At 36.6% G+C, this 22,766-nt stretch overlaps 1 protein-coding gene across 8 annotated transcripts in view; it reads left to right on the top strand.

Annotated features, from left to right (window-relative positions):
* The window catches only part of Cep112 (centrosomal protein 112), a 471,814-nt gene that overhangs the window by 183,555 nt on the left and 265,493 nt on the right, over positions 1 to 22,766 (top strand). For all 8 annotated transcript variants that reach the window (XM_045157990.1, XM_045157993.1, XM_045157994.1 and 5 more), the window contains one exon: positions 2,793 to 2,928. In XM_045157990.1, coding sequence (XP_045013925.1) covers positions 2,793 to 2,928 — 136 coding nt within the window. The remainder of the gene's footprint in view (positions 1 to 2,792; positions 2,929 to 22,766) is intronic.

Genomic DNA, 22,766 nt, shown 5'->3' with positions numbered 1-22,766 from the left:
TAATGTCCATTTTACTAGATGTTCATTTCTGACTCCTGAAAAATACCAACTGTTTCAATGTCTACAATGTTTGCTGGGTTTTAGAGAAATAAACACACTGCTGTCCATTGAAGTCCATGATGATGAGGCTAATGCAGTTTTTTCATTTATCATGCTAAGTGAAAGGTCTGTTATTTTTTTTGTTGTTGTTGTTGTTGTTTACTGACTCGAATTTATTTAAGAACTGATTGGCAGACAAATGTGTAGCTGATACTACCTCTTGAAAGTCTTGTGCTCCAGCCCAGCAGGAAAGGAATGGAGACTCTTCTAGCTGTTTTTCAGGCTTGTTTGAAGTTTTCTGTTTTGTTTTTTTTTGGAGTTTCCAGTGGACATGCCAAGCTGGCAGCAAGTGCAGTATATGGTAATGTGGAGTTGTATGAATCCATGCTGGACCACAGCCGTCATTATCAAGAGGGCTGCTACAGAAATGTGCCAAAAAAAAAAAAAAAAAAAAAAGATTTTCAAATTAGGGCTGGCCTCACATATAAACGTCAGCTTGTAAAGCTCAAGAAATACCAAATCGTAGTCCATTAGTCCCCTGCCTTTTATTACCCTTTTTGAAATAACCATGCACTTCAGAACATCCTTTAATCTGAGCTGGTTTGTGGTAGAGTAAGAATGCAGCTTCTTTTTTTTTTTTTTTTTTTTGTATCCTTTATGCTTTATGTACTTAGATGAGGAAAATTTACTGTGGTTTATAAATAAATCAGAGCTAAAAAGCAAATTTTCTTCCACCTTTTTATCTTCATGGAGGCCCAGCTTTAAGGCATTTGAGCAATGCATTTACACTCAGCCTCACAACTAGTTCCACTGAAAACTCATCTTCAAGGTCACTTTTCCACCTTGTGTTTCTTCTTGTAGGAAGTGTTGTATGGGGTCATGGTTAGAAGGAGCACAGTCCTGATCACTGTTAGGCACAGACCCTGGTCTAGGTCAGAGGCTCATGGTTTATACCTCATAGTGATCACTTTGTAGAAGTTCAAATGGAGCATATCAAAATGACATCATTTTATTTAAAAACAGAGACCCAAATTATATCATGGCAGAAGAATTCTGTTTGTTTTTGGAGGTGAATGTGTCTGTCGTGGCTTTATTGGACAAGAACTTTGATTGCATTTGAGACTTATCTTTACTATTTAATTAGCTCAGCTGGTGTGGTGGGACCAGAAACCTGTTAGGAGATTTCATATACCTTTTCTGATTACTATTGAATAGCAAAAACTATAAAATGCTACTTGTAAATCAGGATAGAAATTATCATTTGAGAACAGTGTGATGTAATGCACAAGGCTTTGTTTTAACATTCAACAATTGTGTCTGAAATACGTTGGTGATTTAAGCAAATTATCAGTGGAAATACTTTATATAACCATGTTGTGTTCACTGACAATCTGCAGATCAAGTGCTGATAGATACCTGTCTTTCTATTGGACTCTACTGGATTTATTTACATTTAAAATTGAAGTGTAATACATGTACCATGCAATTTGTCCTTTACAACAAATTAACAGCATGCTCCAGCCCTTGTCTCCCTAACCCCTAGGAACAGTGAGTCTATGTTTTGTCTCCATAAGTTTCCTTATTCTGAACATTTCACATAGATGGTATCACACAAAGTCTGACATTTTATAATTGGCTTCTTTTGCTTGCCTTAATTTTTCCAAGATTCATTTATTTTGTAGCACATATCAAGAAATGCATTACTTTCTCTTAAAACTTTGTGTGTCCATGACAAGTGTAGTTCATATGTGTGAATGTGGTCATGCACATGCCATGGCATGTGTGTGGAGGTCAGAGGACAATGTCACATGTCAGTCCTCACTTTCTACCTGTTCTCCACATCAAGCCAGCTGGCCCTCAAGCTCCCAGGGATTCTCCTGTCCCTGCCTCCCAACTTACTAAAGGAGCACTGGGGGTAAGATTACTTCATGGCCATGTCCAAGTTGATGTGGGTTCTGGGGTCTGAACTCAAGTCATCATGCTTGGGCAGCGAGGGTTTTATCCACTGAACCATTTACCCAACCCTTCATTGCTTTACTTTGAAGTATGAGCGATACTTCAGCATATTGATATACTACATTTTATTTGTTCATGAGTGGTTGGAAATATATGCTTTTATGATTTATTTTTATGGAAATCTTTGAAAATAGTTATTCCTTCTGTTCTTATGTTTTCCCCTTAGACAAATGATTTTACTGTCAGTGTTTTAAGGGGTAGTCTTACAGGATGTGGTCAGAACACTGAAATTTGAATTTTTAAATTTTATTTATTTTATTATATATTTATTTGAGAAAGAGTAAGAGGAGGCAGATAGAGAGAGAAAGAGAGAGAGACAGGGAGAAAGAGACAGAATGGGCCTGCCAGGGTTTCTAGCCAGTATAAATGAACTCCAGACATATGCTATGTGTACATTGTGCAATCTGGCTTACATGGGTACTGGGGCATCAAATCCAGGTCCTTAGGCTTTGTAGGCAAGTGCCTTAACCACTGATCCATCTGTACAATCCTTTTATTTTAGTTTTGGGGGGGCAGGGTATCACTCTGGCTCAAATTGATCTGGAACTCACTCTGAAGCACTAAGCTGGCTTTAAACTTGTAGTGATCATTCTACCTCAGCTTCCTAAGTGGTGAAATTAAAGGTGTGTACTACCACTCCTGGCTTGAATTTTATTTCAGAGAAGTCTAAATATTGTCCTTTTGTTAAGGCCTTGCTCTTTTTAATTTTAACTCTGAAGCTTTTCTGAACTTTCTAGGGAGAAGGAAGAGCAGCTCACTCATGTGACTGAAGTTCAGAGGTTGCAGGCCCAGCAGGCCAATGCTGCCCTGGAAGAATTTAAGCAGCAGGTGGAAGCGAACTCTGAGAAGGTATATGCTGAAATGAAAGAGCAGGTGAGAGGCAGCCACACTGTTGGTTTTGAAAGTCACTCTTTTAGTAGGTAAATGAATTCTCCTCCTCAGAAAGACAGAAACGTATTACTTTAATAAGAAACATTGTCAGCACAGCTCAAGATTCTGAGCAACAAGGGTGTGTCTCCTAAAGCAATGGCAGGATGATTATACAGAGTTTAAAGTCCCCTCACCACATACATGATTGACCAGAGTGAGTCTTGCCTGGGAGGGTGGAAATACTCATCTCCCATTGGGTCTAGAGAGTTGAGGCTTAGGCTGACACGTCTGTGTACGATTTGGTTGATCAGTGACAGCAAATTATTTTCAACTGGATGTTAAGGAGGGCACAGATTACACAGGTTAGGTGTTTGTGGAGATTTCTTTTTTTCTTAGTTTTTTAAAACAATTTTCATGCATGTATATAATGCATTTTGATCATAATCCCCTCATAATACTTTCTGTTTTCTCCTTCTTCTCCTCCCCCCAGGCTCTTCCAATGAACTCTTTCTTCTTTCCAACTAGTCCCTCTTCTATTTTGATGTCTTTTGTCATTCTCCATCATACATGATGGGATGTTAATGGGCCCAATATTGTGCCCAAGTTTGTGTAGGTAATGACAGTTACTGGGAGGTTGTGACAGCTGGCAACAGCCACTTTACATCTGGAAGATAGTGTTTCAAAGCACTCCTCCCATTCTCTGGCTCTTACTTTGTTTCTACTTCCATATCTGCATTGTTCCCGACCCTTGGAAGGCATGATATAGATGTCTCATTTAGTACTGAGCACTCAACAGTCACTTCTCAGCATTGTGATGAGTTTTTGGTCTGCCAGTAGTCACTACCATCTGCATAAAGAGGCTTCTCTAAGGGTGAGAACAGTTGGTAATCGATGGGTATTAACATAAACATTTTGAGGGAAATTTGATGGGAACAACACACCCACTTTGCTAAACACCAGCAGTATATTCACCCTAGGACCTATGAACTTTCAAATCATTGTCTTTTGACCAGGATACCAGTACCAGGCATGAATTCCTCCTATGGACTGGGCCTCAAATTCAATCAGAGAGCAGTTGAGTATCCCCATAACAGACATGCCACTTCCGCACCAGTAGGCACACGTTCCTTGGATGGAAGGTCATGTGGCCAGCAGGGTCCAGCGGGGTTTAGACTTGTCTGTTTTCTCCCCCAGTAGCCACGTAGCTCCTTCAAGCACACTTGCCACCATGTCCCGCCTGACGCCTCCGGGGTCTGCAACTGAAGCAGGTGGTTTTTCAGTAAGAGTCTTACCATGTAGTTCTAGTGGCAGCTAAGATTTGTGTGTGCATTTCCAGAGAAAATGAAACATTTTTTAAAATAATAAAGAGAATTTTTACAACTACCTCATTGTGAAGAATAACCATTGTTAATTAAACTAAAACATTACAGTTCAAGTTTTAGTTTATTTGTTTTTATCATGTCTACTCATGTTTTTCTGTACCTCCAAGAAAACTATTATAATTCATTTTTTGTGAACTATTTCACTCTATTTTATACTTAATAGATTTATAATGTCTGTATGTATAATATATATATAAAGTATGCAGTGCATTTTGTGACTTACTAAAAATATAATAATGAACATTATGCTTTATATACATAAGTAATGTCCACACAATATGAATATGAATATAAAAAGTATATATGTTAAACATATATATATATTCTATTTTAAATATTATACACATATTAACAGCTTTTGTATATTATTCTTGTGTTTACTATGTTAATATGTATCAGTGTTCTATATAAATTTAGTACAATTCTTTTAATGCAAAATGTATTTTACTGTATGAATATAATCACATTTCAGTGATCAGCTCACTTATTTGAGTGTATGTAGATCACCTAGTTTGTCCTAGAAAGCAGAGACTTTCCAACCCTATTACATGGCTTGTGAATCCTAGCTCCCTGAATCTATGCCTAGGATGTATATCTAGTCCACATATTAGATGGAGCAGTCAAATTATTGCAATAGAAACCTGGACATATACCAAAAAAGGATTTGAAACTCAAAAGTAAAATGATTATCCTGTAAGTTTCTAGGCAGTTTGGCACTAGCAAATAAATTAGAAAAATAACGTTTTACAGTTTGGGAAGAGAAAAATTGTTACTAAATTTTGTCTATAACCAAAAGAGCTTTTCAATAAAAAAAAATAGTTTTGTATATAAAAAGCTTACATAACATATATATACTCATTTATTTTCTGGAAAACATTATGAACCCATTCTAGAGATGAAGCATGAGAGTCCCACACATGGGGATACTATCATATAGATGGATGAGCCCCAAACCTAACAAAGGAAAAACATACTTATGTAACTATTAAATATTTGGCTATTAACAATATAAAGTTAGCTGATTTCTGTAAAAGAAGGTGTGCAAATTATAAAATACAAATTTAATAATGAACCAAAAGCCCTACATTAAACTTTGTTAACAAAGATAAAGAAATAGTTGTATGGAACTAGGAAAATAGCTCTCTGGTAGGGTACTTGGCTTGAGCCTCAGTTTAGCAAGGGGGAAAGAAGAAAGAGGAAGGGGCATAATGAGAGGGCTGGAAGAACAAGGTTTATAAGAGTCTTTGTTGAAAATATATGAAATTCATAAAATTCTTTAGGGAAATATAAACTTATTTTTAAAGGCATAAACTATTATGAGAGAAATAAACAGAGACCAATTCAGCTTTGTAAAGTTTACCTGATCATGAAAAACAAAAGGTTTTTAGACCAGGCAGCTGTGGAACAAAGATGGTTCACAATCCATTCTCGCCAACTTCACAACATGTTGACCTGCTTTTATAACCAGAAAGATATGAGATGATATACAGAGATTATGGTATGTATACTGGTTTGTACATTTCAGTGCATGCCTTATTTGGGCGTAATTGGGTGGCTTTCAGTCTCAAGGACTGGCTGTCATGATTCCTGGACACTCAGTTGTTGAGCTACAAGAGTGTACTCTTAGGTTATGAAACCTTTCCATACAAGGATGTTCCTCTGGAACAAATTCTTTATCCAAGTAGGGATGCTCACTTAGACCATTTCATACTGGTTTAACAAAACGTAGGCATTAATAAAATCGACAAGTTGTATATTTTAGTGACTATTTGGGATAATAATAGCAAAACATATATTGCTAATGGAACAGACATAGAAATACAATAAAATGTTCAGAATAAGACTGAGCATACCACTGTAATAGCAAACATTAATAGATAGTTTTTTCTGGGAAAGAATAGTATTTTTTAACAGACTTAAATCCATGAACATGGTATTTACAAAAAACACAATTAAAATAAAGTTAACTACAATTTTATTAAAGGAATGATGAAAACATGCCACATATTCAGGAAAAATAAAGTATAATTGTAATAAAACATCATACAAATTAGGATGAATGCAAGTCAAAAACTAGAAAAAGAAATATTTTATATGTCAAAGTAAGGACTACTCAATTCACATGTGAAAGGGTTTTAGGAACACACAGAGAAATAAACAGTTATGAGGTGCTTTAATATATTTTCTCTATCTTTAATAAGGGGAAAGAGAATATTCTATTAGGTACCATTAAGAAGCATTAAATATTTATTCCCATAAAGTAGTTATAAAACTCAGTAGCCCATAATGAAAACCTCAATATATTTCTAAAAGTTAACATGTCAAAGAAGACATATTTTACCAAAATGCAATAAAACTGGAAATTCAATTTCAATTATAATTGCTACATTAGAAATTAAAACCTTTTGCTCTTTGAAAGACTTCATTAAAAACCAACAAAAGAGAAAGGCCAGAGAATAGGATGAAAGATATATAATACCTATATTTCAAAAAACTTGCTTCTAAAATATAAAAGAAATCTTACACTTCCCTAAGAAGACAATCAAATTAAAAATAGGCAAATAATTTGAGTAAACATCTTGTAGATGATGTGCTAATCATTAGTAATCATCTCATAGAAGATTTGCTAATGATTTTTAAAATACAGGAAAAAATGTTGAGAATTGCCACTCAATTAGCTTCAAGTTGAAACCACAGTAGGGTACCAGTCTCCATTCAGTAAAATGCCTAACATGATAAAGTTTAGTGGACAATGCCAAGTGTTGGCAGAGATGGGCTACAATCGTAGTTCTTATTTATTATAATAGACATTTTGAAATTGAACTAGTTTTCTTTAAGAAGTTAAACATACAGTGACCATATGGTAGATATTTCATTTTTATGTATATAACCAAGAGCAGTGGATGTCCAGACAAGGACTTACGCACAAGCACCCAAAGCAGCTTCACTCACAAACACCCCAAGCTTTGGTGATGGAAATGTTACTCAATAGGTGAGAGAGTAAACATGATCTAAAAATAAAATAGAATGTTATTTTTCAATAAAAAGGAATGGGTTCTTGATAATCCTCAACAAAATGGGCAAATCTTGAAATGCTCCAGAAGGAAAGGCTAGGAATACAGACTGTATACTGATGTCATACACATGTCAAGTTCTGTTAGAAATCTCCATCCTGAGACTACATAGTGAATTCCAGGTCAGCCTGAGCTAGAGCAAGACCCTATACCACCCCCCCCCCAAAAAAAAAAAAAAAACTGAAGGAGGAGGAGGTGGAGGAAAGAAAGAAAAAAGAAAATTTCAGATTATTTTTCAGATTATTAAATGAAGTCATTACAGTTTCAATTAAGCTTTGAAGCCTTTAATATGCCTGCTTTGTTTTGTTTGTGCCATGCAGGGGTGAGTTTGAGAGTTGGGTAGTGATTTAAATCACTCTACCCAGTGACTGAAAGCATGATGGAACATTCTCCAAGGTAGATGCTATGCTTGGCCACAAGACAAGTTTTGAATTTAAAAAGATTAAACTCACCCAGGATATGTTCTTTGACCCCAACTATCATAAATTATAAATAAATGACAAACAGAATCTGTGAAATTCTCACACACTTGAGAATTAAACAACATATTTGGTTTTTGGTCTTTTTTTTTTAAATTTTATTTATTTATTTATTTGAGAGCGACAGACACAGAGAGAAAGACAGATAGAGGGAGAGAGAGAATGGGTGCGCCAGGGCTTCCAGCCTCTGCAAACAAACTCCAGACGCGTGCGCCCCTTGTGCATCTGGCTAACGTGGGACCTGGGGAACCAAGCCTTGAACCAGGGTCCTTAGGCTTCACAGGCAAGCTCTTAACCGCTAAGCCATCTCTCCAGCCTGGTTTTTGGTCTTTTGAGGTAGGGTCTCGCTCTAGTCCGGACTGACCTGTAATTTACTACGTAGTGTCAGGCTGGCCTCGAACTCACAGTGATCCTCCTATCTCTGCCTCCCAAGTGCTGAAATTAAAAGCGTGTGCCACCATACCTGGCTTAAGCAACATACTTTTAAATAACTCATGGGTCAACAAAGATACCACAAGGAAAAAGAACTGAATTAAATGCTAAAATAGGACATATCAACTTATGAAATACAATAAGAACAGTACTTCAGGAGCTGATATATTTTTTTTCTTTGAAGTGGTTCTTCTTTTTTAATTAGTTTTGTACTCGTTGAATACAGTCATGTTGGTACCATCGTTAGCCTCTTCTCTATCCTCTCCCCCTCCACAGGGACCCTCCTCATTGGGGAATATGGGTCATGCATTGTGGGGTTAGCCATCAGTTATAGGTAGGAGGAGATGTCTCTGCGTGTCATGACCCAACATGTGGCTCTGACATTCTTTCCACCACCTCTTCCACAAATTTCTCTGAACCATGTTGGATTCATTTTAGGTCTGCTTCAGTGATGAGGTCTTGGGAGCCTCTGTGTCTTTGGATATATGGTTTGATAGAGTGAAGTATCTTCAAACACATGTTCAAAGATAAGCAATCTCAACTTCTCCCTGAGAAAGGAAAGGAAAATCAAGCTTGTGCCCAGAAAAGCAGAAGAAAGGAAAAATAGCAAGAACAGACAATGAAGGGCTAAGCACTGGAGAACAGAGGAAACTCAATGAAGCCCAAATTGATTGTTTGGAAAAAAAATCACAAAATTGCCAAACCATAGCCAGACTAATGAAATGAAGAAATGAAAAGTCAGAAGATACAGATCTACAAGGTTAAAATAAGGAGAGACCACTTCCTTTATGTGTTTCCTGTGCTGTGCCAAAACCATTTGGTTTCTTCAGGTCTGTTTTGTCAGTTCTTGGTTTATTTCCTGAACCACTGGGCACATTTTTATGAAGTCCTTGGCTAGGATTATGTCTTGAAATGATTTACTTTTGTTTCTCAGTTTTAGATCTTACATTAATGTCTTTGATCCATTTTGAATTGACTGTTGTGAGGTGTGACATCAGGGTCTAGTTTTGTTCTTGCATATAGGTGTAGCCAATTTTCGCAGCACCATGTTCTGAAGGGGTAATCTTTTCACCAATATATGTTTTGGGAATCTATGTAAAAAAAAAAAAAAAAGCAGGTGGCTATAACTGTGTGGGTTTATTTTAGGGTTTTCTATTCCATTGATCTATGTTTCTGTATTTATCTCTTCTGTATTTATTTCCAATACCATGTGGTTTTTGTTACTATTACTTTGTGGTATAACTTGATATCATGTATTATGAAACCTCCAAAATTATCCTTTTTGCTCAATATTTCTTTGTCTACTTGGATCTTTTGAACTTCTATATGATTTTTTCTGTATCTGTGAAGAATCTTATGAGAATTTTGATAAATATCACATTGACTCTGTGAATTATTTTTGATAATATAGACATATTCATGAACTATGCTGATCTGTGATCATGGGGGTCTCTTCAGCTTTTAGGGTCTTCAAGTTCTTGAAGTTAAAATTTTTTTTTTCTTTGCAGAGGTTTTTACTTCCTTGGTACAATCTAGTCAAAGGTATTTTTGAAACTATTGTGAATGGGATTGTTTTTATGATTTCTGGTTTTTTTTTTTTTTTTTTTTTTTTTTTTTCGAGGTAGGGTCTCACTCTGGCTCAGGCTGATCTGGAATTCACTATGTACTCTCAGAGTGGCCTCGAACTCACGGCGATCCTCCTACCTCTGCCTCCCGAGTGCTGGGATTAAAGGCGTGTGCCACCACACCAGGCTCTTTGATTTCTGTTTTTTTAAGTTCGTTATTGATATCTAGAAATGCTACTCGGTTTTGTATGTTAATGTATCCTGTTAGTTTGCCGAAAGTGTTTTAAGAGTTGAGAGTTATCTGGTATAATCTTTGTGGTCTCTGACACAAAGGATCATATCATATATTAGTAGGGATACTTTCATGTTTTTTTTCTATTTGTATTGATTTCTTTTTCTTATTGCTCTAGCCAAGACATTAAGCACTATATTGAACAACAGTGGAAAAGGTGAAACTCTTCACCTCATTCCTGATGTTGTTGGAAATGTTTTCAATTTTCTCCATTTAATATGAAATTGGCTATAGGTTTTCATATATAATCTTTATGATTGTGAAGCATGCTCTTTCTGTTTCTAATACTTTCATAGCTCTTATCCTAAAGGGATATTGGACTTTGCCAAAGGCCTCGAATCTGTTGATTATGATGTGATTTCTGTCCTTGAGTCAATTTATGTGATGTGTTACATTTAATAATTTGGGTGTGTTGTGCCATCCTTGCACTCCTGGAATGAAGCCAACTTGATCACAGTGAATCATCTGTGTGCATATGTGTTGTGGTTTATATGTGGTGTATACACATGTGTGTGCAGATGCATACGCCTCATGTGCACATGCAGAGGTATGAAAAGAAAGTTGGATGTTCCTCTCCATCACTTATCTGTGTGTTTCCTAGAGGCAGATTTTCTCACTGATTCTGTAGCCTATCATTTCTATAAGCCTCAGTGATTCTGTGATCACTGTCTTCTGCCCCAGAACTCTAATTACAGACCTATCTGACCATTCCCAGCTGTTTATGTGGGTGCTAGGGAATAGAACTCAGTTGATTTCAGGCCACTTCAGACACTTATTCTTGCATAAGAAACATTCTTTACCTCTGAGCCATCTCCCTAGTCCCAGTGAATGTTCTTTTCACTATGTTGTTGAATTTAGCTTGCAATTATTTTATTGACAATTTTTATATTCTTTTTCATCAGGGAAATTAGCCCATACTTTTTATTTCTTGTGTATGTGTGCACACAATTGTGTGTGTGTGTGTGTGTGTGTGTGTGTGTGTGTGTGTGTGTGTGTGGTGCAGGGTAATACTGGCTTGGTAAAGTGCATTTGATAGTGCTACTTTTATCCTTACTGTAATAGTTTGAGCAGCACTGATACTAATTGCAAGCAGAGAGAGAGACAGAGAGAGGACAGTGGAATTCAGCAGTGACCCTGGGATGGTTTTTATTACTGCTTTAATCTTCCTGATTTTAATCTGTTTAATCTTTCTGCTTTTAATTCATTTCATCCTATTGTTTTACGTTTTGAAAGTCATGCATGTCTAGAAACTTACCCATTTCTTTTAGCTTTTCACTATATGCCTCCATTTGTGATTAAATATTCTTGGAAAATTAGGATGAGTATTAGCCTAATAAATGGTCTCTACTAACACCCTAAACTTGCAGCTCAGAGATTTCATGGTTTTTCTTCTAAGAGCAAAGCAATGATGTCTGCATGTGTCTGTAGGTGCTGCTTCTGCTTAGTGTTCTATTACAGTTCTAGCCAGTGCACCAAGGGGAAAAAAGGGAAAGACATGCAGACTGGAAAGGAAAAGTGCTCATGCTTCAGATAGCATGATGGTCAAATGTGCTAAGAACCTATAAAAGAAAGAGGCAACATGATTTAATAAGTTTACAGAATGCAAAATAAATATATGGAAATCAAGCATGCTTCTGTATTGTATCAATGAAATATTTGAAAGTTAAATCACGAGAAAAAATTGATTCACAATAGCTTCAAACTAAAAACAAATCACAAATAAATTAATGAGGTAGGCTGGCTCACATAGGAAGCTATAAAATACTGAAAAGACTTCTGGGGAGCTGGTTCAGTGATCAGTGTTTGATTGCCTGGGGTCAGTTCTTTTGTACCCACGTAAAGCCTGATTAAAAATGTGGCATGTGTCTGCTGTTCCTTGTCAGGGTTGCACGGTTGTAGTTCCCCCCCCACACACACACATATGAAAATAAAAATAGAGTTTTGCAAAGAGAAATTTAAAGGGCTTTGGATAAGTAGAGCTATTATTTCTTCATGGATTGCAAGGAACAATAATATTAAAATGGAAATTCTCCCCAAATTGGACTACAGATTAAGTGCAATTCCAATCAAAATTACAATGTTGTTTTTATTGCAACAATTGATACAAAATGTTTATTTTCACAATTAAAACTTTATTTTACTATATTCCTAAAGTAAAGCAGTTAACTAGAAACATGTCAAATCTAAAGAAACAAGCAGAGACATTCCTGGTGGAGCTTTGGGTTATATATTCTTTCTCAGAAATTTCTCAGAAATAAGTTTAAGATGTGTTCTCATGGATATAATGATGTTATTTGTTAATATTAAAATTTGAAAATATACATCAAGAACATTAGAGAAAATGTAAAAAATGATTATCTTATTACAAAGGAGTCTCCAATTTAAATAGCTCTGAATATAACATAATCTCAGGAACCATTATTTTAAGGACCCAGAGTTTATGTGCTCTTTCCTTTCAATATCAGGTCTCTGGGCTAGGTGAGTGGTCCAATGATGGATCTTAAACAGCATGTGCTTGTGGGATCCCTCTGTTTCATAACATTCCTTATTTCATTGTTCTTTTCTCATCAATAGGTCCAATTTTTCTGAGTGGGGCTAATTTAAACTTCTAAAAATTAATAGTGCCGACACTCATCAGCAGATCAACGTGTGGGTTGTCTCCTATTGAAAGAATGGTTTCTATTACATGTGGGTTTGCCAATTGCAATTAGATATTTGAAATAGGAAAGCACCAGAGCTGGCGAGATGGTGAGAATGATACAGCTTTTGCTGAACAAGTGTGATGCTGAGATGGCACATAAAGCTGGAGGTGCTAACATACATATCTGTGGTCCCAGTTTCTCTATAAAGGAAGAGAGACATGGACAGGAGAATCCCTGGAAGTCCATGGGCAAGGTGGTCTCATAAATTCAGCAGGGAATGAGAGACCTGCCTCAAAGAAGGTGGATAACAAGGGCCGGTGCCCGAGGTTGTCTTCTGACTTCATACACATACCCATGCTTGTGATCATACATACACATACACACACACACATTCACACCTAAATATTAAGATATACATGGCAAGACATAGGAAATTTGAACTTTTTCATTCTAGATTATCATTTGATCTAAAAGGGCATATCTGACATAGATTAAATTATAAAAGATAGATCCATATGTGGACAATTGTGATGTTAGACTTCCTGCAGTCTATACTTGGACTGGTATTCTTTTTCTATTTTTCTTTACCTCATTTGTCTTCCTGCAGAAATGTTGTGTGTATTGATACAGCAAAGTATATGGTATCTTGCTCCACTGAGACTGCAGCATATAATGGAATTATGAATTAAAAACAAAAAAAATGGGGCTTGTTTTTGAAAGAGGATTTCAGTTTAAAATTTGAACCCTGTGAGAGAAAATGGAACCAATTTAAACTGTTTCTTCCATTTTTAAGAACATTTCATCTCATTTATAAGTACTAGCTATTAGGAATTAGTTGTATATTATATACAATTTTAATTATGAAAACATGCTGCTATTAATTCTAATGCATGTAAATAACCATATTTTTAAAGTGTTGTATATTTACCTGTAGTAAAACAAGTGACTGTAATAGACAGCTTTTAAAAAATGTTGACAAAATTTCTAAAGGGAAATGTTTTAATCTTGTAAATCCATTGCATAAATGTCAACTAAATAGTGCCTTCTGGGGCTTCTACTCTCTCAACTTTCCTAGTTTATTTTCTGCTTTTGAAAATACACCCTCAGGCTGGGGAGTTGGTTCACTTTGCCTCACAAACATGAAGGCCTGAGTTGGATCCCCAAAGCCCATGTAAAATGCTGGGCATGGTGGCGCATGCTTAGCACTGAGGAGGTGTACACAAGAGAATTCCTAGTACCCGCTGGCTAGCTACCCTAGCCAAGGCCAAAGACAGACCCTGTCTTAAAAGGAGGTGGACAGTACATTTGAGGACTGCATACACGAGTTGCACCTGCACACATACTTGTGCGAGTGCACATACACATGCATGTAAAAACTACACCTTAGTTACATGATATTTGCTGCAAAATATCTGATTTTGCATTCTGTTCCTTTTTTTTAACAGTCACTAGATACATGACAATGTTATACCTGAAAGACTCATTGGTTCACCAAGAATACAAAACTGAAAACTAACTGTTGATTGGCAGGATTGATTCTGGCTCTCGGCACAATTGTAAAGGACTGGCCAGTTCCTTGATTTCTGACAGATTGCTAGTTTATTACATTGTTGAAGTCATGAAAAACTTCTCGGTTTACAAAAAAAGGAAGTATGTCATATAGATCCATTTGTAATGTGTAGTTGGGTTATAGACTTAAAACATATTTACTACATAATGTCCCTATACCTTTGTCTTATTGTCCTTTTGAACCCATACATTTAAAAATATTTTTTATTTATTTATGAGAGACAGAGAAGGGGGAGGAGAGAATTGGGCACACCAGGACCTCTAGCCACTAGAAAACAAACTTCAGATACACGTACCACTTTGTGCATCTGGCTTTTGTGGGGTCTGGAGAGTCAAACGTGGATCCTTAGGCTTCGCAGGCAAGCACCTTAACTGCTAGTCCACCTCCCCAGCCCTAAACCCATACAAATTTAAATTCATTTTTTGAAGTAGGGTCTCACTGTAGCCCAGGCTGACCTGGAATGCACTCTGAAGTCTGTACTCTCAGGCTGGCCTCAAACTCACGGTGATCCTCCTACTTCTGCCTCCTTAGCACTGGCATTAAAGTTGTGTGTCACCATACCCAGCTAAATTCATGTTTTAAAGATACTTTTTAGGGCTAGAGAGATGGCTTGGCAGTTACACACTTGCCTCTGAAGCCTAGGGACCCCCGTTTGAGGCTCGATTCCACAGGACCCACGTTAGCCAGATGCACAAGGGGTGCACGCGTCTGGAGTTTGTTTGCAGTGGCTGGAAGCCCTGGTGCACCCACTCTTCCTCTCTCTCTCTCTGCCTCTTTCTCTGTCTGTAGCTCTCAAATAAATAAATAAAATAAACAAAAAATTTTTAAAAACATACTTTTTAGATAACATATAGATGGAAGTATTTTATTTCAGATTTTGTTTTACAGTAACAGATAAATCTCCTTTTTTCATAAATTTTGTCTTGAGATGAAATTAAGTGGGGAAAATGTTAAAATATATTTAAATGTTTGAATGGCATATTCCCTGTTCCATTTTCCACTGATGTAGAAGAATCCCACGACTGTTAGAAGGCCGGGAAGTCCAGGAGCACTGTGCTGGCACTCAGCGGAGGCCTTCGTGCTGACATAACGAAGAGTTGAGGCCAGTGAGTTCCTGTGAGACAAAGAAAAATCAGGAAAAACTCATCCTTCTATGAAGAAGCCATCTCTCAATAACTGTAGCAATAACATTCATCACCTCTTTAAAAGTCTCACTTCTTAATATTATAACAGCAATTAAATTTCAACATGAGTCATAGGAGGGACATTCCAAACCATATTCTAATCTAAACCACATCAGAAGTCATTGTAATAATGAATCACTTCTCAAAGACAACACCCAAAGAAGAGAAGTATTTGGCTTTGAAAACAAAATAAAACAAATTCTTAGAAGAAATCTTTACTTACATCCTTAAGTGTCTAATTAATTTAGATTGATTTCTTCTGTAGAAGTAAATAGGCAAAGAAAGAAAAGTTGGCCAGGAATCCCAAACTAGAAACGTCATTCTTTCTTCATTGGGATGATTTGTGAAAATAGTAATTTTTTTTAGCAGCTAGACCAAACAGGTGGTCAAAGGATTCAGCACATGACTTCTTTCATTGATTTATAAAAAATGAAATACTTGTTTTATGCACAAGATTGTGAGAACACAGAATTTATATGCATTTCTTGTTTTCATGATTCCTATTATAAAGAGTGTAGTAGATTACCGCTATTACTAATGAAATAATACTTCATTGAGAGAGCACAGAGGAGGGACTTATGGGATCCCAGTCAGTTGTGCCTTTATCTGCAAGTAGGGAATCTTTGGTGTGAATTTCTTAGATACTTTCTTTTAAACTGATACAGGTAATGAATTCAGAAAGGATGCTACCTATAAATAGAGACACACTGATCAAATGGATTGACAAAATAGAAACAATGCTCTCAGTAGAGAAGAATGAATCATTCATTAGTCTGGATGTTATGTCCATTACTTTAATTTAGGTAAATTCTCTCGTGGTTTTAATGAATTATAATGTTTATACTTCTTGGAATATTTCTGCATTTTATATTTTTTCACAGGGATCATTCCAAATACTAATATCTTTAATAGACATATCATTTTTCTTATATCAGTCCATGATTTAGGGGGCTTGGGATATAGCTCACTGGTAGAACATGCTCTTAGCATTCCTTTAGCTCTGGTTTTAATACTCAACACAAACAACAAAAGATGATAATTGCTCACTGATGAGTCACAGGTAAAGTCAATTTTTTGTTGAGACTTTAATTTTTATTCTGTCATTAGCCAGACACAGAAATAATTGTTCATCTGACTTTATGCCATTTGTATCTGCTGTCCTGACTGACTCTTTTTGTATATATTTAAAAATATTTGAAAGATGCCCATAATTTATCTATATTCTAATGTTATTATCTCTATTATAATTTATATTATTAAATATAATAAAATATATTATAAATTATATGCTTTTATACAATTTTGTAATTGTATAACTTAAATTCTATGTGTCATATTACTCATGATGTAAGAATACATTCTAGATGTCCACCCATTATGTTTCTCATAGAGCCTTGGTTTAATGTAGTGCAACAAGAACTGCAGATTCTTATGTCGCACTTAAAGTTTACCTTGAATATAGTTCTGTAGAAATACAAACCACATGAAGTAACTAGGTTGCTCTTAGGAGGAGATCATAGGCAAACCTATGACATTAGTTACTTCCATTGTCTCTGTGACCAAGAACAAGAAGAAATTGAAGGGAAGAAGCATTTATTTTGGCCCTAATTTGATGGTACAGTCCACCATGGGAAAGGTAGGACAGCAGAAGTGTGAACCAGCTGGTCACAGTATTATGCCAGCAAACAGAGAGAAAGATGAATGCTAATCCTTGGCTTGCTTTCTCCTTTTATTACTATTTATTCACTCCAGGACTCAAGCCTTGCAATGGTGCTGCCCACATTCAAGCTAGATCTTCTCAAACAGTCAAGTTGACAGTAAAGAGTAGCCATCATTTACAGAAGGGCTCCTCAGCTAATCCATGCCCTTGCTCTTCCCCCCTTTTCTTTCACCCTTTGCCCTTCGCTTCCCAGATATTTAGAAGCACAGGGAGGACATCTTGCAGCCATCGGTCAAGGGCGAATTTCAGCAACCCTAATCCTACCATTAAAGCTGCTTTTGGCCACCAGACTTTATGCTCTCTTGAGTTACACTTACACAGTAAGATAGTTTACTTGCTACTTTTTGTCTGTACTTGAAGTTTAATAGAATTTGGAATCATGTGTTATGAGGTAGAATCTTTTGCATCTATGACAACCAAGAACCCTGTGGTTTTATACAAATTGGTTGACTTACTTTGTGAGTAGTGGCTGAATTGTAGAAGGAAAATGGAGTGGGGTTTGGCATTTTCGGTCAGTGTTATCTAAAGTGAAATGTATTTTATTTTAATATGCATTCTTACTTAATTTTTCTTAATGTTATCTTTCAAAAAGTTTTGTAAGATTTAAATTTAATCTGTCGTTTTTTATTATAGAAAATAATTCTTGAGTATAATAATTGTGATTTGTTTATTTTAAATCATTTTAGTAGCTTAAAAATTAATACTTTTAGTATTTTATCTATGCTGGAGTACAGAAAAAGAAACACTTACTTTAGGTGAAGATTTGTCTCACAATACTAAGTAGATCAGGTCTTCCAAACTGGACTTACCTACTTTCTTTTCTTAGCTGTTCACTTTTATTGCTTTTCTATTTATCCTCAGAATTCGTTTTAGATAAATAATTTTTATTATTCCTTAAATACACAAGTAATAAACATGCATTTATGGTCTGTAACATCTTCATACATGTATGCTATGTAGATAGTTAAAGTTAGCTTATTAGAATTTTCATCTATTCACTCATTCATTTATTTTATTTATTTTTGAGATAGGGTCTCATGTACAGCATGCTTGGCTTAACCTCACTGTGTAGTAGAGGCTGTTTAAACTTCTTCCTCCTACCTCTACTCCTGATTGCTGGGATTGTAGGTATGCAATACCCATATCTAGTTTAGGCAATGCTGGGGATTGAATCTAAGGTTGTGCATACTAGGCAAGCACCATACCAACTGAGCTATGTGTTCAGCCTTCACTTGTTTATTTGTGGTAACATATTTGAAATTTATTCTGGCACTAAATTTGGAACATATGTTATTAACTGTAGTTCCCATGAGGTGCAATGAATTACTAATGCCCATTTCTCTAAATTAAAACTTTATTTTAATATTATGTACTCTTTGAACATATCCCCTTTCCCTTCTTTCACTGTCTCAAAGTCTCAGGAAACCACCATTGTATTCTCCAAATGAGTGTGTGCGTGTGTGTAGTAAATGTGATGTGCTATGTGGTGAATGCACATGTGTTTGCAGATGCGGCACCCTATGCGTTTGTGGAGGTCAACGGGAATGTCAAATGTCCCTTCCCATTTCTCATGCTTTTATTTCCTTGAGTCAGAGTCTCTTCCCTGATTCCAGAGCTGTGGTGGTTTCTCAAGGGGCAGTGCTTCTCCAGTCTCTGCTCCGTGCAGGACTGGGACTGCAGACACACTTGTCCACACCTAGTGATTGACATGGGTTCTAGTATTCAAACTCAGAGTCCTCCAGCCCCTCCTAGTGATTGACATGGGTTCTAGTATTCAAACTCAGAGTCCTCCAGCCCCTCCTAGTGATTGACATGGGTTCTAGTATTCAAACTCAGAGTCCTCCAGCCCCTCCTAGTGATTGACATGGGTTCTAGTATTCAAACTCAGAGTCCTCCAGCCCCTCCCAGCTTCCTCACTTGTGCTGGAAGTACTCGTAACTTCTGAGCCATCTCTCCAGCCCATTTCGATTTTTAGGATTCTATATATAAATGAAAGCATGCAATTTTGTTTTTCTATGCCTACTTAATTCATTTAATATAGTGCCCCCAAGGGTTCATCCATGTTGTTGCAAATGGCAGAATTTTCTTCTTTTTAAGGAGGGAACATTATTCCATTGTGTATATATACCACTTGTCTTTTGTCTATTTATCTGTTCAAGAATGTTTGGAAAGACTCCATATCTTGGCTCTTGTGAATGATGCTACAATGAACATGGGATTGCAATTATTTCTTCAACATATTGAATTCAATTCCTTTGAATATACATGCAGTAGTATGGTTGTTGGATGATCAAATGGTAGTTCTATTTTAGTTTCTTTTTAATATAATGCTCTTTTTTAAAATCACTGTATTAATTTACATTTCTACCAACAGCATGTACAGGTCCCTTTTTGCACACATTCTTACCAGAACTTGTCTTTCTCTTTTGAGCAGTAATCATTCTAGTAAGTATGAAGTACCTCTTGTGCCTGTAATTTGTAGTTCTCTAATGATCAGTGATGTTGAGCCCATTTCCATTTTAATATTTCCCATGAGAGGTACATGTTCAAGGCCTTGCCTACTATGAAATGCTCAAGTCATTGTGTTCTTTCTCTGAGTTGAGTTTGTTGTGTGTGGAGGTTATTGACCTCTTATTGCATGTACTCCTTACATATAGTTTCTTTTGCATCTTTGTTTCTTCATTCTATTGATTTTCCCACTCTGTATACAGAAATTTTGGCTTGTGGTATGATTGTCTGTCTTCTGTTGCTTTTGTTGACTTGTTTACTTTCCATGAATTTGTGGACCTTTTGAGATTTTTTTCGCCATTACCAAATTGCAGTTTCATACTATTGTTACTAGGAAATAAAATGTGTATGATTTCAGTGCTTTTGGATTTGTTAAAACTTACATTTGTCATTTGATATAAGGTTTATTTTAGATACTGCCCCATGTTCCTTTGAGAAGCAAGTTCAGTTCTGTTGCAGCTGGGTGGAGTGTTACGTTTGGTCTAAAGTAGAATTATTGTGTTTCTTATTGATTTTTCTAAATTCTCTGTACCATTGCTAAGAGTAATGTCTTGCAGTGTATTTCTTACTGTGTTCTTTGTCTAGGTAACACTACTATTTGGAATCCATCGTTGGACTGAACTAGGCACTGGACTCTTGAGGTGTGCATGGTCCCGTAGCTGCTCCTTACCTCTCCTGATGGGCTAGGCCAGAGAGAGCCTTGTTCACAACTCCTAGGCCTGACATGGGCACATCACAGAGCTAAAATGTAACCTTATAGATTTAGTAACTAAGTAAAAATCTAAAAAGGCCCACCAGAGTTAAGAATAAATGTATATAGAGTCACAGAACTGTCATGCTTGTTTGGAATATGCCAAAATTCTTGTTGGCAAAAGAATTACTTCCTGGGGCTGGAGAGATGGCTTAGCCATTAAGCACTTGCTTGGGAAGCCTAAGGACTCCAGTTCGAGGCTCAATGCCCCAAGACCCATATAAGTCAGATGCACAAGGTGGCACACGCATCTGGAGTTCTTGGGCAGTGGCTGGAGGCCCTGATATAGCCATTCTCTCTCTCTCTCTCTCTCTCTCTCTCTCTCTCCCACTCTCAATGAAATTATAAAAAGCTAAATTCCTTGCCATAATATGGATACTTGAAACTTCAGTGTAAGAACCAAAGTCCTAAATGAGAGGTGTGCTGTTGGTTAGCCATACTAAGTAATAAGATATAATTGTTCCCATGCAGTGAGACTGCTTGCTTGTCTCTGTGCCTTAATCATGTCTGATTAAATGCATTAAGATTTTTTAAAATATAACATAAAAACCTGTGAAAGGAACATTTTTTTACTATTCATTTCCTTTAGTATTCATGTTTTAACCACTCTTTAAAGCTTATCAAAAGATAACCTGAAGAGAAGGTGTTGTGTGCCGTGAGAAAGAGGACAAGCAGCTCACACTGGGGAAACAGAACAACACGTTACATGAAGTAGATGGTGACTCCCAATGGCCAGTGTGTGTCACATTTGCTGTAATGTCTCAGAAAACCAAGCACACTAGCAAATCATACTGAATGGGGTGCAGGAAACGCTGAAGTGCTGCATGGCTGTAAATAGGAAGTGCTGCTCCCATAGTATATACACGAGTGCTTTCCTATTCTGTCTACGAGACAATCTCTCTTTGTAACATATCAAAGAGTATCTCTGAAGGACATCTTTCATAGGCAAAGTCATAGAAAAAGTGAGATATATCATTGCTTTATTTCTTCTGAATACGTTATAAAGAATTCTGCACTAAATGTTGGAAATTCAGCAATTCTAGACCCCATTTGATTTTAAGTGTGTCTTCTCTACTCACTTGAATGTCATTCATTGAACCGTGGTGTGTGTCAGCCTCTGTTCTGAATGGTTGGGATATATTAGTGAGCATGGGCTACATACAGTGGAGGGACTGACGCTGTAAGCAGTCATAATAGTGAACCTGCAGGTGACATGCAAGCAGCACACAGGGAATGGGGACTAGGAGGATGGGGCTGGGGGAAGGTCCACAGCTTACAGTACAACAGGGTCGTCTGGAGTGCCTCAGTGTAAAGCGGACACAAAATCTTAAGACTGAGAATTAAAACCCTGTGAATATCAGGGGGTCATGTTAGACCGAAGGCAAGAACATTTCTGGCACATTCCAGCTGGCAATGGGAATACATGGTCTGGAGTGGTAGTGGTGGTCGTGTTATCACCAGGAAGAGATATGTGGGATTGGGTCATGGAAGGCCTCAGGAGGCGATAGAGTCTTTTGTTTTTACTATTCACTTATTTGACTAGTATCTCTCTTAAGGCAGAGTTCACAGACCAGCAGTTCATTTGTAAACAACTCAGTGCTTTTTAATGTATTCACGATGTTGGACAGTCATAGCCACCTCAGTTAGAGGACACTTTCATCCCTCCAATAAACTATTCCCTTTATCAGTCCTTTATACACCCCAAACCTCCTTTGCACACAGGCAACTACTGATATTTCTTTCCCTACAGATTTGCCTATTCTGACAAATTTAATATAAATGCAATTATATGGCCTATAGTATTCAGTGTTTTCCAGAATAACCCTTGCAGCATGTATTAATATTTCATTGTTTCATGGTTGAATAATATTCCATTTAACAAACCCATTTTTGATTACTCACTCATCAATTGTTGGACCCTGGGTTATTTCTTCTTTTGGCTATAAATATGTAACGAATACTACTACTTATGAGCATTAGTATACCAGTTTTTTCAGGTACATTTACATTTTTCACCTAATACTAGAATTCTTAGGTCACATAGTAACTTTACTAGACTTCTCCAGCATGCCTACATCATTTTATATTCCCACCAATAAAGTGGAAGGTTCTGATTTCTCCATATCTTGACTAATAATACTCACTAGTTAAGTAATTCAATAAGTCATTCTAATAGGTGAGAATGGTTAAGTCATTTTGGGGATAATTTGTAGTTTCTGATGACAGTGATGTTGAATATCCT

This window comes from Jaculus jaculus, chromosome 9, assembly GCF_020740685.1.
Source record: "Jaculus jaculus isolate mJacJac1 chromosome 9, mJacJac1.mat.Y.cur, whole genome shotgun sequence".
NCBI classification, from domain to species: domain Eukaryota; kingdom Metazoa; phylum Chordata; class Mammalia; order Rodentia; family Dipodidae; genus Jaculus; species Jaculus jaculus.
This window is presented reverse-complemented; position numbering and strand designations above follow the sequence as displayed.